The 16616-nt window shown below is 56.3% G+C and overlaps 1 protein-coding gene across 5 annotated transcripts in view; it reads right to left on the reverse strand.

Moving 5' to 3' along the window:
* The window catches only part of RNF213 (ring finger protein 213), a 97610-nt gene that overhangs the window by 79275 nt on the left and 1719 nt on the right, over positions 1–16616 (reverse strand). For 4 of the 5 annotated variants that reach the window (XM_025999910.2, XM_025999909.2, XM_025999908.2 and 1 more), the window contains exons 3-4: positions 9508–9722; positions 392–877 (exon numbers count right to left, since the gene is read on the reverse strand). In XM_025999910.2, the coding sequence (XP_025855695.2) occupies positions 392–877; positions 9508–9722 (701 nt within the window). The remainder of the gene's footprint in view (positions 1–391; positions 878–9507; positions 9723–16616) is intronic. The other variant, XM_072746414.1, reaches the window with a different exon arrangement.

A 16616-nucleotide genomic window follows, 5' to 3' on the forward strand; every position in this document is an offset into this window, starting at 1 on the left:
GTGTCTGCCACCAGGGAAGCGTCGGCGTCTACGACCAGGGAAGAGTCAGGATCTGCCACCAGGGAAGGGTCGGTGTCTGCCACCAGGGAAGGGTCAGTGTCTGCCACCAGGGAAGGTCGGCGTCTACACCAGAGAAGGGTCAGTGTCTGCCACCAGGGAAGGTCAGGTCGGCGTCTACACCAGAGAAGGGTCGGCGTCTGCCACCAGGGAAGGTCGGCGTCTGCCACCAGGGAAGGGTCAGTGTCTGCCACCAGGGAAGGTCGGTGTCTACACCAGAGAAGGGTCAGTGTCTGCCACCAAGGAAGGGTCAGTTGTGCCACCAGCCAGGCGAGAGGGATCAGCAGCTCAGGGGGAGGTGACATGGACCTGCTCATCACCCCCAACAACTCACCCCGGAGGCGCAGGCCCCAGCCTCCTGCCTGGGGGTCTGTGGTTCTTTCCTGGGCTCAGGGACCCGTTTGGACTCAGGCAGCAGGAGTTCCCGGGAGGCATCTTCCTTCCCAGGACAGTCTTTACTGGCAGAGGCGGTGGCCCCCACCCCTTTGGAGGGGCTGGGGGTGTCACGGCCCTTCCCATTCTGGGGGGCACTCCCTGCAGTCTGGTCCGGCAGAGGGCTCCCTCCAACCTCGGCGTGCCCTGGGGGCCCTGGGGGCCCAGCACCCTCCAGCGGGCTCGGGACGGTGCCCAGGGGCTGGCTCGGCTGGCTGGAAGGAGCACCTTGTGGAGCCTGGCCTTGGGGTGGGGCTGTGTCCCGGGCCCCGGGGTCTGCAAGCAAGGAGACGCTACAGGGGACAGAGGGGGCCTCGGACAAGGAGCCCGGCTCTGCGGAAGTGAAGGCATTCTGCTTCTTCCTCTTCCTTCCTCCTCTCCTTCTTCTCTAAACAGAAAAAGAGACACTAATTTTATTTCTAGGGTCACTACAGTCTCCCAACATCTTCCTCCGGTTTCCTTCCAATGTCTCAAGTGCGTCGAGCGTTGCCTGACCGAACCCCTCCTGTCACACCTGCCCACGTCTTCATCTTGGGAAGACTGAAGCAGAGACACACGTGGCCGCGGGTGGTGGACGGCGCTGCAGGCCCCACAGCCGAGCCCTGCAGGCCACGCGCTTCCTTCTGCCAGATCGAAGCTGAGAGCCTCCCCCGAGTTCCTCCCGACGGCGCATCCCTGGAAGCACGCTGCCTGCCTGTGACAGAGCGCACGCGGCCTCCCGGATCACACGGGGCCTCCACGGATCACACGCGGCCTCCCGGATCACACGCGGCCTCCACAGATCACATGGGGCCTCCCAGATCACACGCGGCCTCCACGGATCACATGCGGCCTCCACAGATCACACGGGGCCTCCACGGATCACACGCGGCCTCCCGGATCACACGGGGCCTCCACGGATCACACGCGGCCTCCCGGATCACACGCGGCCTCCACAGATCACATGGGGCCTCCCAGATCACACGCGGCCTCCACGGATCACACGCGGCCTCCCGGATCACACGCGGCCTCCACAGATCACATGGGGCCTCCCAGATCACACGCGGCCTCCACGGATCACACGCGGCCTCCACAGATCACATGGGGCCTCCCAGATCACACGCGGCCTCCACAGATCACATGGGGCCTCCCAGATCACACGCGGCCTCCACGGATCACACGCGGCCTCCACAGATCACACGCGGCCTCCACGGATCACATGCGGCCTCCACAGATCACACGGGGCCTCCACGGATCACACGCGGCCTCCACAGATCACACGGGGCCTCCACGGATCACACGGGGCCTCCCGGATCACACGGGGCCTCCACGGATCACACACGGCCTCCACGGATCACACGGGGCCTCCCGGATCACACAGGGCCTCCCGGATCACACGGGGCCTCCACGGATCACACACGGCCTCCACGGATCACACGCGGCCTCCACGGATCACACGGGGCCTCCCGGATCACACGGGGCCTCCCGGATCACACGGGGCCTCCCGGATCACAGCCTACATCGCAGGTGTTCCATTCAGGGCCTTTCAGGCCTCAAGGTCCCTGTTCGGAGGCCCGTGCTCGCTGGTCAGTCCCATCGAGTGCTGGTGGCCCGTAAATCCCCTGAAATGCAGTGTGGACGCGGGACCCACCACCCACTCCAGGCCCGGGTAGACTCGCCGGGGACAGTGAGGGAGGAACGCGGCAGTTGCTTACGCATGGGGTGCGGCGGCCTCGTCCTGGGTCAGGTCCTGGCCCGACAACCCTGCAGGACACACGGAGCCGTGCCAGCGCTGCGTCCTGCAGGGGGATTTCCTGGCCTGAATGACAACTGACACCTGCTGCCCTCCTGGTGGCAGGAAGGAGGCTTTCAGGGTCCTCTAAGCGGGAGGTCAAGGGCACTTGGGCAGTTCTCTTGATTTGGGCTCAGGTCAGGATCCCGGGGTCCTGGGATGCAGCCTGCTGTCCCTCTGCCCCTCCCCTTGCTCGCTCACTCTCAAATGAATAAATAAATACATAAATAAATAAAATCTTTAATAGGGGCACCTGGGTGGCTCAGGGGTGGAGCGTCTGACTTTGGCTCAGGGCGTGACCCCAGGGTTCTGGGACAGAGTCCCGTAATGGGCTCCCCAGAGGGAGCCTGCTTCTCCCTCTGCCTGCATCTCTGCCTCTCGCTCTGTGTCTCTCATGAATAAATAAATAAAATCTTTTTAAAAAATTAAAAATAAAAAAAATATTTAAAAAGGTCAACTGACTGGCTGGCTCAGTCAGAAGAGCATGCAATCCTCGACCTCAGGGTTGTGAGTTCGAGCCCCACATGGGATGTGGAGATAACTTAAATAAAACTTAAAAAAAAAAAAACAAACAGTCCTCCAAGGTCTGTGGGTGTACAGAGCACTAAAATATTTGCTAACGTGCAGATGGTAATTCGGCAGGTGTGGGGGGCCCAGGGCCACTGGAGAGCGGGGAGGGGGGGAGGTTCCAGGTCAGGGCCCAGAGCCGCCCCTGGGAGCCCCGCCCACGTCTGGGCCGAGGGTCCAGCACCCGCATGTCACTGGGTCTCCTGATGGCTCTCAGCCCGCCGCAGGCTGGCTTCGGTCAAGCTGCCCACCAACATATGGGGGCACCTAGGGGACCTCAGCGCAGGGACAAGGAGCAAGAGAGCGAGACCTGTTCCTCCCGCAGCAGCCAACGGTTTGGGTTTCGTAAGAGGGGGAGACCACGACGGGTTTTTAGCCTGTGGGAAGCGCCAGTGACAAAGGCGCTGGGATCTCAGAGGTGGCCCCGAGCCTGGAAGGCTTCCTGGAGGAGAAGCCTGAAAGACACTAAACCCCTAATAAGATGGCTTCGTCCATTCCACAGGATTCCCTGGGCCTGCACTGGCTGCAAGTGGCCGGAGACTTGCTCGCCCAGGACAAAAGCCCAAGCCTGGCCGCCAACCTCAGCCTGCAACGGCCTCTGGGATGACTCCTGTTTTTTATTTTCTGCAGCTTATGATGCTTTGAGAGTTTAGGGTCCTTGCTAAACTTGGAGCTGCCCCTCCCAGGGCTGGCTCCCTCCCTCCCTCCCTCTCATTTGCAAATCAACCAACCCAGAGCCCACACCCACACCCACCTCCCTCATTGCCCCAGGGCCAGGCACTAAATGACTAGTGACACCCCAATAGCCCAGAGACCACCAAGGTCGTGCAAACCAGCCAATCCTAAACTTGCTCAGACTTGCCTTGCCCCCTTTGCCCCTGGGCCTTCCGAACACCCAGACCCCAAACCCATCCTCCCTGCCACCGCATGGTAAGACGCCTCCTCTTGTCACTCAGCCACAGCAGCCACAGCCAGGACGCCTCCTTGCTGTCCTCTCCTGCTCTGATTTCCCCCTTTCGCTGACCCCTCCTTCCTCCTGCCCGCCGCCCCACACCCCTGCCCGTCCCTCCCAGACACTCTCTGTAGGAGATAGAGCCCACCCAGGCCTCCTGCCCAGTCCGGTAGGGGCACAACCCTGCCTGAAAACAATGCATTCATTCTTCACTAATAATTTCCTTTTCCACCCCCTTCCTGCCTTTAGAAAACCTTCCACTCAGCCTTCTGGAGTCTTTCTGTGGTTGGATGGGATGCTCCCCGATTCAGGACTCCTCGAATAAAGCCAACTCGATCTTTAAATCGACTTGGTTGAGTCTCACAGTCTAACAGACCACACAGGGAAGCAAGGGCCACAGCGGGAACCAGGAAGGCTTGGAGGCTCAGCCTGCAGGGAGTGCAGGAGGCAGGCACCCTCGCGGGGCCTGTGACCCGGTCCCGGGTGACAGCGCGGAGGGGTGACCCCAGGACTACAGCCCACTGCGTGGACGCGGCCAGCTGGATTTCACGACCCTGGGGCAGCAGCCAGCACCCCCTCCTAGGGCAGATGGACCAGGCTGAGCCCCAGCCCCCGGGGTGCTGCATCCCCTCTCCCTTCCCCCCCTTCCCCCAGGCTGAGCAAGGTCCACGGTGCTCTAACCATTTGTTCCTCTTCTATAAACTGCCTTTTACATCCTTCACCTGCCATCCGTCTGCTACTGTCCCTGTCCCGATCATCTTATTTCTTGGAAGGAACTGAGTATCCCAGTTGCTGACCCAGCATCACAGGCCAACAAAGTTTTCTGGCTGTTTGCTTTTACATTTTAATAGCCAGATGGTCTCCCCTGACTCAGAATCTATGATTATTTTGATGGCCATATTAGCATTTACAGGTTTTTTTAAAAAAAAAAAACGAGGCTAAGAAATACTGAAACAATTTTACAAATAAGTCACCTCTATTTTCTACAACTTTTAGGGTGTTGTTTTACGTTAAAACATGGAATCGCTCTGGTATGTATTTTATTTTAAGATTTTTATTTATTCATTCATGAGAGACACAGAGAGGCAGAGACACAGGCAGAGGGAGAAGCAGGCTCCTGCGGGGAGCCCGATGGAGGACTATATCCCTGGACCCTGGGGTCACGCCCTGGGCTGAAGGGAGATGCCCAACCGCTGAGCCACCCAGGTGCCCAATGTCACCGTATTTAAGGGACTTATTTTTAAGTAATCTCCACACCCAGCGTGGGGTTCGAACTCACAACCTCAAGACCAAGAATTGGGTGCTCTTCCGACTGAGCCAGCCAGGTGCCCCTCAATGTCATCATATTCAGAAAGTGCTTCAGGAGTTAACCAAGGAACAGATCCACACCCTGCAGGCAAAGACCACAGCTGCTTCGGGCGCCTTGGTGGCTCAGTCGGCTGAGCGTGTGACTCATGGTTTCAGCTTGGGTCATGATCTTGGCGTCATGGGATGGAGCCCCCCATGGGGTTCTGTGCTCAGTGGGGAGCCTGCTGGAGATTCTCTCTCTCTCTGCCCCTCCCCCTCTTCCCTTTTTTTCACAAAGAAATCTTAAAAAAAAAAAAAAGACCACAGCTGCTTTGCAAGCTTTCCACCAACACCTAGACCTAGTGCCTCGTGCCTCGTGCCTCGTGCTCGCTAAAGCTTTGTTAAGGGCATCAATGGTGCAGGGGAGCAAATTTTGCCACCCGCAAATATGCCTCTTTGGCATATAGATTATTTTAAGCTGGTTATTTTTAAGAAGCTGCAGGTAGGAGAAGCTCTGAAAACCCAGAAGTTTTCCTTTTATGAGATATTTCCACATAAAAGGGCAATCTCCATGAGTAAAGGTGTCTCCCTCACCACCAGGAAGATGGGGGTGACTCTTAACTGTCTAGAAACTCGTCTGTGGAGAAGGCTGGACTTCAATCTACACAACACTCTCGCCTTGTTTACAGTGTTTTTCCCGATCACCCCCCACACCCACCCCCCACATCTCCTATGTCTTTAGCTGGAGGTGGTATTTAAGATGATGGCTTTGGCCATTTCGGGGAGCTACTTCATTTTCCCAGGTCTCTCCTATGTATGCAGGAGGTATTTATGTCGTTCAACGACTGTCTGATTTCCTCCTGTTAATCTGTCTTGTGTCACTTTTAGACCAGCCAAAGAACCTAGAAAGGCAGAGGAAAACTCTTCCTCTCCAACAATGGTCATCTCACTCAGGAAAAAAGTTTTCACTCTGCAGAAACCCAATATAAAAGATAAACTCCACAAATATCTATCTCCGATGCAGGAAACCTCATTGCTTTTCCTCATAAGCGAAGAAACTTTCACTGCGCACACCAGCTCGTTTCACTTTTTACATGAGTGACCCCTGCAAAACTCCTAAATGCTCCAGAAAATTCACAAAGTCAGGATTTTAACTCCCAGGAACCAGAAATGAACTTGGCAGGGCATCCACTGGACCCTGGGGGTTCAGAGCATAGGCCCTACAACCTCAGACACGAGCAGCAGCTGTGACAGTCACCAGTCAACCTTCTCTGTCAGCAGAACAGCCTCAGTCACAAGAGCCCAAACCAGAAGGCACCGTTGTGGCCGAGACAAGCCCTGGGCAGAAGCCGGGCAGGGCCTCACCACCTTCGTCCTTCTCAGGGCTGGGGGCACTCAGTCCACATGCAGAGCATGCAGGAGGCACCTTTTTATGCAAGGTCCCACTATTTATGCAAACCACAGACATACCTTAGAGACACCTGGAGTTTGGTTCCAGATTCTCCAAATAAAGCAACTATTGCAATAAAGCAAGTCAAACAAATTTTTTGGTTTCCCAGCACATAAAACAATTATATTCACATTACATGTATTCTAAGTGTGCAACAGCATTATGTCCAAAAAGTCCATGTGCACACATTAATTTTAAAATACTTCATTAAAAAAAAATACTTCATTTTGGGGGCACCTGGGTGGCTCAGTGGGTGGTGTCTGCCTTCAACTCAGGTCATAATCCCGGGGTGCTAGGATGGGGACCCAGATCAGGCTCCCTGCTCAGCAGAGTCTGCTTCTCCCTCTCCCTCTCCCTGCCCCACTCATGTTCTCTCTCTGTCTCTCTAATAAATAAAATCTTAAGAAATAATAACAACAAAATAAAATGCTTCATTGGTAAAAAGTGCTAACCATCATCTGAGTTTCAGCGAGTCATGATCACTGATCCTAGATCACTGTAACAATGATAATAGTGATAAAGTTTGAAACAGTTCGAGAATCACCAAAACGCGACACAGAGCAAATGCTGTTGGGAAAATGGCACCAACAGACCTGCTGGGTGCAAGGTTGCCGCAAACCGACAATTTGTACAAAATACCAAGTCTGCGAAGAGCAATAAAAGGAGGCGTGCCTGGAGGGCTCAGCGGGTGAAGCATCTGTCTTCAGCTCAGGTCATGATCCCAGGGTCCTGGGATGGGGTCCCGCATGGGGCTGCATCTTCTTTTCTTCCTTTGCTGGGAGGGCAATTAGTCTCCAGCCCCCGGACTGTGCTCTGCCCCGAGGGCTAAGTCACCTGTTACTGAGATTTTGCGAAGGTCCAATCAAGCTTATTCTGGTTGTTTTGCTCCATTTTGTTGGTGCTTCTCTGGAGGGACAGACCCCTAGAGGCCCCTTCTCTGCCGTTTTTTGCTGGTATCCCTTCCCTATACTTGGGGTTTGTTTTTTTCTCTTTTTATTTAGTTAGCTGATCTGATTGCAAGAATTTCCCCACATCTTTGAGAAAATAACAGTTGGAGGCCACAGTCCACTCTGCCCTAAGGACAATACGAATGGGCCTGTCCCTGGTGGGGGATTCAGGAGGATTCCAGAATTTGGCCATAGAAGCTGAAGCAGTGATTAAATCTTATCTGGAATCTTCAGACGCCTTTCTGGAGTCCTTTTTCATAATGAAATCAAAGAAGAGCAGGTCAAAGGACACTTGTCATGCTGGGTGGTCCCACCATGTTACCTGTGGGTGCAGGGAGAACTCTGCCCCAAATGCTGACTTTAAACCAATTCTTTAGGGGCACCTGGGTGGCTCAGTGGTTGAGCATCTGCCTTCAGCTCAGGACGTGATCCCAGGGTCCCGGGATCGAGTCCCACATCGGGCTCCTGCATGGAGCCTGCTTCTCCCTCTGCCTGTGTCTCTACCTCTCTCTCTGTGTCTCTCATGAATGAATAAATAAAATCTTTTTAAAAAAATCAATTCTCTAATTTTATAGATTTCATATAAAAGCTTGCAGTTCTTTTTCTTTTCAATGTTTGGGTTCAGAAGTGGGACATTTATACACTTACAGGCCATCTATTTATATCTTTCCAGTTGTGGACTACAACCCATCACTGACCCATTCTTTCAGGGTTGTTGACTGTTTTCTTCTTGATTTCTATGAGCTTTTGACATATTGAGGCAACTCGTTCTCTGCTTTAAAAATACTTTTATGAAAATAAATAAATAAAATAAAAATACTTTTATGTAAATACAAATATTCTCTATTTTTCCCAGGTTGTTTGCCCTTCTTTTGTTCTTATCATATTCTATACAGAATATATTTTTAGTTCTTTTAAGTCAAAGACACCAATCTTTTGTTTGTAGTCTTTCCCCCTGCATTAATTACTAGAAAGTCTTTCTCCATCCAGAGACCAGATAAATATTTATGTATATTTTCCCCCACTGTCCTTGTACGTACCAGGTTCTGACTCAGGGCATCTGCCGCTGCAGCCATCGCCCCCAGAAATCACCGTCTTACTGACTATGGCTTTGTGCCACGTTTTTGTTTGATTTAGTGCAATAAATCTCACTCAAGACTTCTCTTTTTCATAGTATTTTTGGTTATTCTTGCCCATTTTTGTTTCCAAAAGAGCCTTAAACTCACTCCGTTTACTTCAAGGTTAAAAAAGAAAACCCAGTCCTGCTGGGCTTAGTACCAGGTTCACTCACGGTGCTGCGCACCCTCCATGGGCAGGGCACCCCTCAGCACCCGTTTTCAGAGTCCACCTAAACCCTCACCGTCCCACATCCTGCCCTGGACGGTGACTCGCCAACGGGAAGGACACCCACGCACACACTCACATGCACAGAACACGCACCACAGCGCACACACCCCTACTCACTCACACAGCCCGCTCGTGCCCACACCCACGCACATACTGCACCGTATTACCCCCACACTTACACCCACCGCACGTGCACACCCGGCACACAGCCCACGCCCGCACACGCCGCAGCCCCGCGGGCGGCAGCTCCTCCCCCGGGGACCCAGACGCAGGAAGGCAGCGCCCTCCGTGGGCGCCCCGCAGAGACCGCGGCCCCGGGCCCCACAGGCTGAGCTTCAACCGGGATCTGTCCAGCGAGCCCCGCAGGCGGCGGCCGGGCGCTTGCGCTCCCAGGGGGTCCAGGACGGCTCGTCGGGGGGCGGCCCGCACCCACCCGGGGTCTGGGCCTCGGGACAAGGACGTCCGGGGGCCAGGTGGACGTGCCCAGCCACCAGTCCGCGCCGGGAGCCACGGGGACCCGGAGCCACGGCCACCCGGGCCCGGGGCGGGGGGGCAGGGAGGGCGTCGGGCCGGAGGGACGGGCTGCCCGGCAGAGGCGGCCTCAGGCCACGCGGGTGCGTGGACAGCTGCTGCCCCGTGGGGGCCCGCCGCCTGCCACCAACCACCCATGCCCACCCCCCGCGCCCGCCGTACTCACCCTCCGGCTGCTCAAGGACAAGGACGCACTGGAAGGGGGCTCGTCCAGACCTCGCGGCGGGAGAGGACCTCTTGAGCCCGAGGACAGGAAAGGGCCGCCGTCCTCCCTCAGCTCCTGCCCGGGCTCCACCTCTCCGTCCTCCCTCAGCTCCTGCCCGGGCTCCACCTCTCCGTCCGGGGCTGCCGCGGCCTCGCCACCGCGGTTGTTCTCAGAATCTGTAAAGGTACAAGCACGTGGTCAAATCTCAGGAAAAGGCGAGGGACGTCACGCAGGAAGATCCTCCCAGGACGCTGTGGCCAGGTCAGCCCTCTCTCGCGTTACGCACTCTCCCGGGGCCCAGTCTCTGCTTGCGGTGGGCGTGAGGGACCCAGGACCCTGGCCCCAGCCCCAAGGAAGGGGCCACACCCCAGAAACAGCACGTGGGTCTGAGCATCCAACTCCTCGCAATGTCAGCATCGCCGGAGGGGCCTGGCCCCGAGGCCTCCAGCACTGTGTGCCGCTCCCCTCGCTGCCCCAAGCACTTCTTCCTCTCTTCACAGGGACAGGCACCCCATTCTCAGCCCCTCACTGGGGCTCCTGGCCACCCAGAGTCTCCCAACGCCTCCTTGGTCCCTGGCCTCATTCATCCTTGCGGGCGGCTGCTTTGCTTTCAGAGTCACACCTGCTTAGAGCTGTCATCCACATAGCTACCAGCACCTGAGCAGGGGCCCCTCCCAAACAGTCCTTCGGGGACGCTATTTTCAATCCTGGGGCTCCATGCCACCCCCCACACTCCAGATGGCTTTCTGCTCGGAACCCTCCCTCAGCCTGGCCTCCAAAGCCCCAGGCCCACTGGGTTCCCCTCCTGAAGCCCCTTCCTCTGCCCTCTTCATCCCTGTCCTTCCCTCTGTAAATTCTGGAGGGCAGGGACCAGAGCTTTGTTCCCCTTGGAGTCCCTGGCACCTGAAACATATAAGGCCATCAAGAGCCATCCACTGGATCGATAACAAATACATTAAATGTCTAACGCATATTCAGAAATTCAAGTTGCCCCAAGACGGCCGCTTTGGCAGGCAGATTATTCCCATCTGAAAAGACTCAAGAAGAAACTCTGCCCTTCCCCCCAGCAGCCTATAGGAGAGTTGAGATGGAGGCCCTGGGAGGCACCACAGATAGCCACATGACACGATGAACTAGGGATGGCACACGGAGGTGGGGGGGGACCCTGGCAAGGCCTGCTGGATCAGTCCTCTCTTGCACGTCCCACGGTTTCCGGATGTTCACCTCCGACTCCTTTCCATCTTCCCGAGAGCTATTTCCTTCCCTTCACTGTCCCAGACGCCTACCGCCCTCTCCTGAGTTCAGGATGACATACACACCTCCCTTCACTTGTCTGCAATCTCTCACTGTGTAGAAATTAAATTTGATTTTCTCCTGTTAATCCGTCTCCCGTTGATTTAATTCTTAGACCAGCCAGAGGCATTTTGAAAGGTAGAGAAAAATTCCTCCTCCCCGATGACCTGAGGTCGAAAGAACCGAAGCAGCAAGGATACCATGACACACAAAAGCCCAGGGCCACTTGCCCTTGGCAATAAACTGTGAGCATTTTGGCCTTCTTTCTTCTACCAGCCTCCGCTGTGGGGCGGGCCCTGGGTAGCCTGATCCAATCAGAACCTGTCATTTCTCCTGGCCCCAGTGATTGGCAGGAAGTGCAGATGGCCTCCAGGGCTGGTTGCTGGGGTTTCAGACACATGGATTCCCTCCCCCTGGTCAGACAAACGGATGCCATGCACTGGAACTGGTGGACAGTCTGCCTTTGCGAACACAGCCAGCCTGAGGACAAAGCACGGGGCCAGAGAAAGATGCAGAGACAGAGGAATTCGGGACAGAGAGGGAGCCCCGCAGAAACCCCAACCCCTGGATCTGGGGCTGAGCGTGTGCAGCTAGTGCATTCCTCCAGCTGATGAAGCAGGGAGCTGGGTGCCTGGGCACCTCCAATACAAACAGCCCCAGCGACTATGAGAATCAGTAAGGATTTTTCTAAAAAATGAGCTTCCCAAAAGGAAAACAAGAGGCGGTTCAAAGAAACAGAAATACAACTGACCTTTTAGCCCTCAAAAACATTGCTGGCTCCCTACTGATCAAGGAAATGAGAAAGGAATCCATGAGATACCATGTCTACCCATCTACTTGGCGTTGATTAGCAAGATCGATAGAGCCCAGCGCTGGAGAGGCCTCGACCCGGGGAGACAAGAGACCTCGAAGCCCACAGGCCAGCAGGGCCAGAAGCCTTATGTCCTCACACAGCCTGGTTCGGGGGGCAAGATCCGGCCGCCAAGGGCCATACCGCAAAATAGTGGAACGAGGTGAGTGTCCAGTGATGCGGGAAACAAAGGCAGAGGAAAAATTATTAAACTTCCTTACTACCTACAGCCCATGGACATGTCCTTGAAACAGGCACGAGTGACCTTCCTCTAGGAACTCAGCTGCCTCGATGTTCATACTTCGCTGAGGGCAACAGGCAACCTTAGCCTGACGCCCAGGACCCGTGAGTCTACTCTAACATATAAAAATTCCAGGGACGCTTGGGTGGCTCAGCAGCTGAGTGTTTGCCTTGGGCTCAGGGCGTGATCCCAGGGTCCTGGGATCCAGTCCTGCATCGGGCTTCCTGCAGGAAGCCTGCTTCTCCCTCCACCTGTGTCTGTGCCTCCCTCTCTGTGTCCTATGAATAAATAAATAAAATCTTAAACAAAAAAAACATATAAAAATGCTTTTGGAAACTTTCATTATCTCTAAACTCCCAAAGTATGTGTTGGTGATCATCCCCCAAGCACACGATCCCCCAATATACATCTGAAGGGTCTCATGACTGGTTTTACTAGATGGTAATAAATGACGTTCTCCCCACAATAGCTAGCCCCCCCTCCCCGGGGTCTGGAAACTTGCTTCCAAAATCCCTTAGGGACTTACGCTGTCCCTCAGCCCCTCCCAATTTGACATTATATAATTGGCCACCCCTCACGACCCCAGTGCAGCTCTCTCTGCCCGCAGGTCCTGTCCTTGTGCTTTTAAAAAAGCCACCTTTTTGCACCAAAGATGTCTCAAGAATTCTTTCTTGGCTGCCGGCTTCAGACCCTCACGCCTCTCCTACATCACCCAGGACGGGGCTGGCAGCTGAGTCAGGCCCTGCCCCGCTATACTCCAAAGTGTATACAATAGCTCCTCATGATCCGGGGGCAGCTCTTTCTGCCCACGGGTCCCGTCCCTGTGTTATAATAAAACCACTCTTTTCGCACCAAAAACATTTCAAGAACTCTTTCTTGACCATTCTCTCCGGAACCCGACTTCAAATCATCAATTCGCAGCACGTGTGTTATCTCTATGATCCCCAAAATAAAAAGGGAAGTAGCTGGATTCAGTGAGAGCGAATCTTCCCTGGCCCTTAGTAGGCACGGTGCTCGTTACCCCAGTAAGTACCCCAGTAAGTACCCCCAGCCACCCGACGGGGTAGGTGCTTCTCCCAGCACCTATCTGCTAGATTAAAAAAAAAAAAAAAGGGAAGAACAAATGGGGAGAAGGGTTTGAACCCAGGCATGGGGCTGCTTCCCATGGCTTTACAGAGACCAGGCCAGGCCCTGGGGACAGGTGCTGGGGCCATGGTCCTTGCCTGCAGGACATTTTTGGCTGAATCAGAGCACATTCCTGTCCCTCATCCCTAAAGCAGGCACTCACGCTGGGCAGCATGATCTCCCCTGGAGCTCCTGCTGACAGACTTGCATGCACGTCCACAGACCTAAGGGTATCCAGGGAGCTAAGTGGGTCTGAGCTCCCCTGCAGATCCCCAAATCAGGTCAATGGCTAATTAGCGCATGAACGAGGGAAGAAGGCAGGGGCCCGCGCTGGCAACCCCAAATCACTGCTACAACAAAATGTCACGCAAAATTAACTCAACCTAAATCAGTCAGCAAGGCTGACTCCGACACCCAGGCTCCCAACGAGAGCCCCTGCAGCAGGCCCGGGGCCGCAGCACATGCGCCCCTGGGGTGGCCCCCAGCCGTCCCCACTCATCCCTCAGCTGCAAAACAGGGGTGCGCCTTCCCTGCCCGGGAGGCTAGAGCTAGTAGTAGTAGGCACACATCCCCCGCTCCCGCTCCCGCGAGGCCCCGGGGGAGTCACATTCCCAGAGACAGAACGAGGACAGCCGTGGGAGCGTGGGAGCGTGGGAGCGGCTGCGGGAGGCAGGAGGCGGCAGGGGTTACTCAGGAGGATCCGTTTGGGAAGATGAGAAAGTTCTGGAGGGGGATGATGGTGATTGATTAGGGAGCAGAAGGCCAGGGGAGGACAGAGCACAGGCCCACACCCTGCAAGCCCCGCCCCTCCGTGGGACCCGGTGATGCTCATCCAGGAAGCTCCCCACTGGCTTCGTGGTAACCCCGCCCTAGAGGGAAACCGCCTCAGCTAGACGAGGCCAGGCCTCCGCACCGCACCCTGGGAGCCCTCTGCTGCAGGTGCCAGTCCTTTTGGACCCTTTCCTTTTCCTGACCTCCCGCAACGCCCTAGGATATAATCAGCTGCCCCCCACGGCTCTCTGTGCCCACGGGTCTGTCCCTGTGCTTTAATAAAACCACCATTTTGCACCAAAGATGGCTCAAGAATTCTTGGGGTGCCCGGGGGGCTCAGTGGTTGAGCGTCTGCCTTTGGCTCAGGGCGTGATCCCAGGGTCCTGGGATCAAGTCCCCCATTGGGCTCCCCGCAGGAAGGAGGCTGCTTCTCCCTCGGCCTGTGTCTCTGCCTCTCTCTGTCTCTCAGGAATGAATAAATAAAAGCTTTTTAAAAAAGAAAACCTTTGGGGAAAGTTCCTTTGTCTCTCCCCCTCCCAACTTAAAAGTATATCATCAATCCCTCCTGGCGACCCTCATGCAGCTCTTTCTGCCCAGATCTCCTGTCCCTGTGATTTAAAAAAACCACCTTTTTTGTACCGAAAACGCCTCAAACATTCCTTCTTGACCATTCACCCCTGAACCCCACACCAAATCACATCGTCCAGCTCCTCCAAACAGTGGCTCCAGCCTCTCTGGGCCCCCAGATCCCAGCCCTGCCCGCCGCCCCGTAGTGCCAGGTCCAGGGTGCCTGCTTCCCCACCCCATCCATCCCATCTTCCTCACCCCACCCATCCTCCATCCCCCCACCTCACCCCACCCATCCCTCATCACCCCATCCCCCACCCTCCACACCCCACCCATCCCCCACCCTCCCCACCCCACCCGTCTCCATCCCCCACTGGCCCCCTAAGCCCCAGGTGGGGCAGCCTGCGGAGAAGATGCTGTATCGGGCCAGCCCAGGCGGCAGGCAGCGTGGTTTCAGTTTCTATTCCCGGTAAGCAGGAGGGGAGGAAGGAAACTGCAGAGAGGTGGGAGGACTAAAGCACGGTTCCCGGGCAGGGCTACTGGGGGGGACGGTCCAGGGGATCGGGTGGCCCCAGCTCCCGCCAGTGGCACGGGAGGGCCCCCCAGGTGACCCCAAGAAGCCAGCACCCCCCCAAGCAGCATGCCAGCATCTCAGAGGCGGGCAGGTGCAGGGCTGGGAACCCGACCCACCCTTCCAGCCCTGGGCAGCCCCCGGATGGGGCCCCCCCCACCAAAGCTTCAGGGCATCCTGTGAAAGTGCCAGGCGCCCAGGCCCTCACGGAGCACCCTTTCCCCCCGGTTCTCTGGCGAATACCTGCGCTGCCCTCAGCAGCGCCCCGAGGGTCCCTCGCCCAAAACCAAAGGAGGCCAGAGGTAGAGTGGGCTCCCCCGGAGACCCTGAGAAGAGGGAGGCCAGGCGGCCCCTCGGGGTTCTCTGCCTACCATTCCACCCCCGCCCCCCCTTTGTCTGGCTAATTCGTTTCCACCCCACACCCCACCCCTGCCTCGCCCTGACCCCAGACCCCATGACCTCCATGACCTCCACTACAGGCCAGTGCCAGCAGGGGCTGGAGCTGCTCACCCACCCAGCCCAGGTGGTGGCCCTTCAGAGCAGATAGAGGGGTGGGAGGGGTCCCCCACCCCGGACCCCACCTTCCCGCCCATCACTTGGAGGCAGCCAGACCACAGCCACAGCTTCCTCCCGGCACACGAGAGACTTCACTTCCCTGTGCCTCACTCCGGGCATCCGTGAAATGGGAATTCATGACAGCTCCTCCCTCCATACTTGGCACAGCACCAGGCTCAGGGCAATTGCACCAACTGGTCTGATTTGGGTTTTTCTTGTTCGTTTTTTCACCCTCTGGGGTCCCAAAGAGCCCCTGACAAGGTCTCCCACTCAGGCGGATGTTCTAGGGACCAGGGGAGATTCCAGCTGGACAGCAGGAGCTCGGCGGCGCCACGCCGGGCTGCAGAATCCAGACAGCAAGGAATCAACGAGGAGAGCCGACACTGAGCCGATCGGAGCTCGACTTGCGCGAGTCAAGTCCCCCGCGTTCCAAAGGAAGACAGACTCCCCAGGTCTGACCCCAGCCGGGGCTCCCCGCTAAAGGGGCCGCAGCAGAAGGAAAGCAAACACAAACCGACAACCAGAGCAGCCTCCTACAGCCCAATAAAAGCATCCGTGACGTGAGCACTGTGCACACGGGCAACAGAAACAGGAGTAAGGAGCCAGTGACTCCCCCCACCCTTGACACCCAGTGCCCCCTCCCAGATTACCCAGAGGTCGGGGAGCAAGAGGGGCTGGTACCGACAGCATCTACTGACTCGCGTGCAAACACGCACGCACACACCTCACGTGACCTTCTAGAGAACTTTCTTTGGTCCAGAAATTATTTGAGCACCTACTATGTGCCAGGCACTGTGCCAGGGACTTGGGAGTAAAGCAGCTAACAAGAGTGAAGGGCTCATCTGAAGACACACGCTGCCGTGGTGCAAATGCTAGGAGGGCAAACAGCGTTGGCGAAGTGGCGGGAGAGTGGGGGGAGGCAGGTGCAGTCCTCAATGGGGCGGTCAGAGTGGGCCTCCAGGTGGGAGGGCCGAGGAGCAAAGGCCGAAAGTAGGTGAGGGGGTAATGGTGCTGCCCTGAGGAAAGGGATAGTCCCAGCTGAGGGAACAGGCAGTGCAAAGGTCCCGTGGTCCAAGAACATCAGGGAAAGGAACGAA

This window comes from Vulpes vulpes, chromosome 2 (assembly GCF_048418805.1).
Source record: "Vulpes vulpes isolate BD-2025 chromosome 2, VulVul3, whole genome shotgun sequence".
NCBI classification, from domain to species: Eukaryota; Metazoa; Chordata; class Mammalia; order Carnivora; family Canidae; genus Vulpes; species Vulpes vulpes.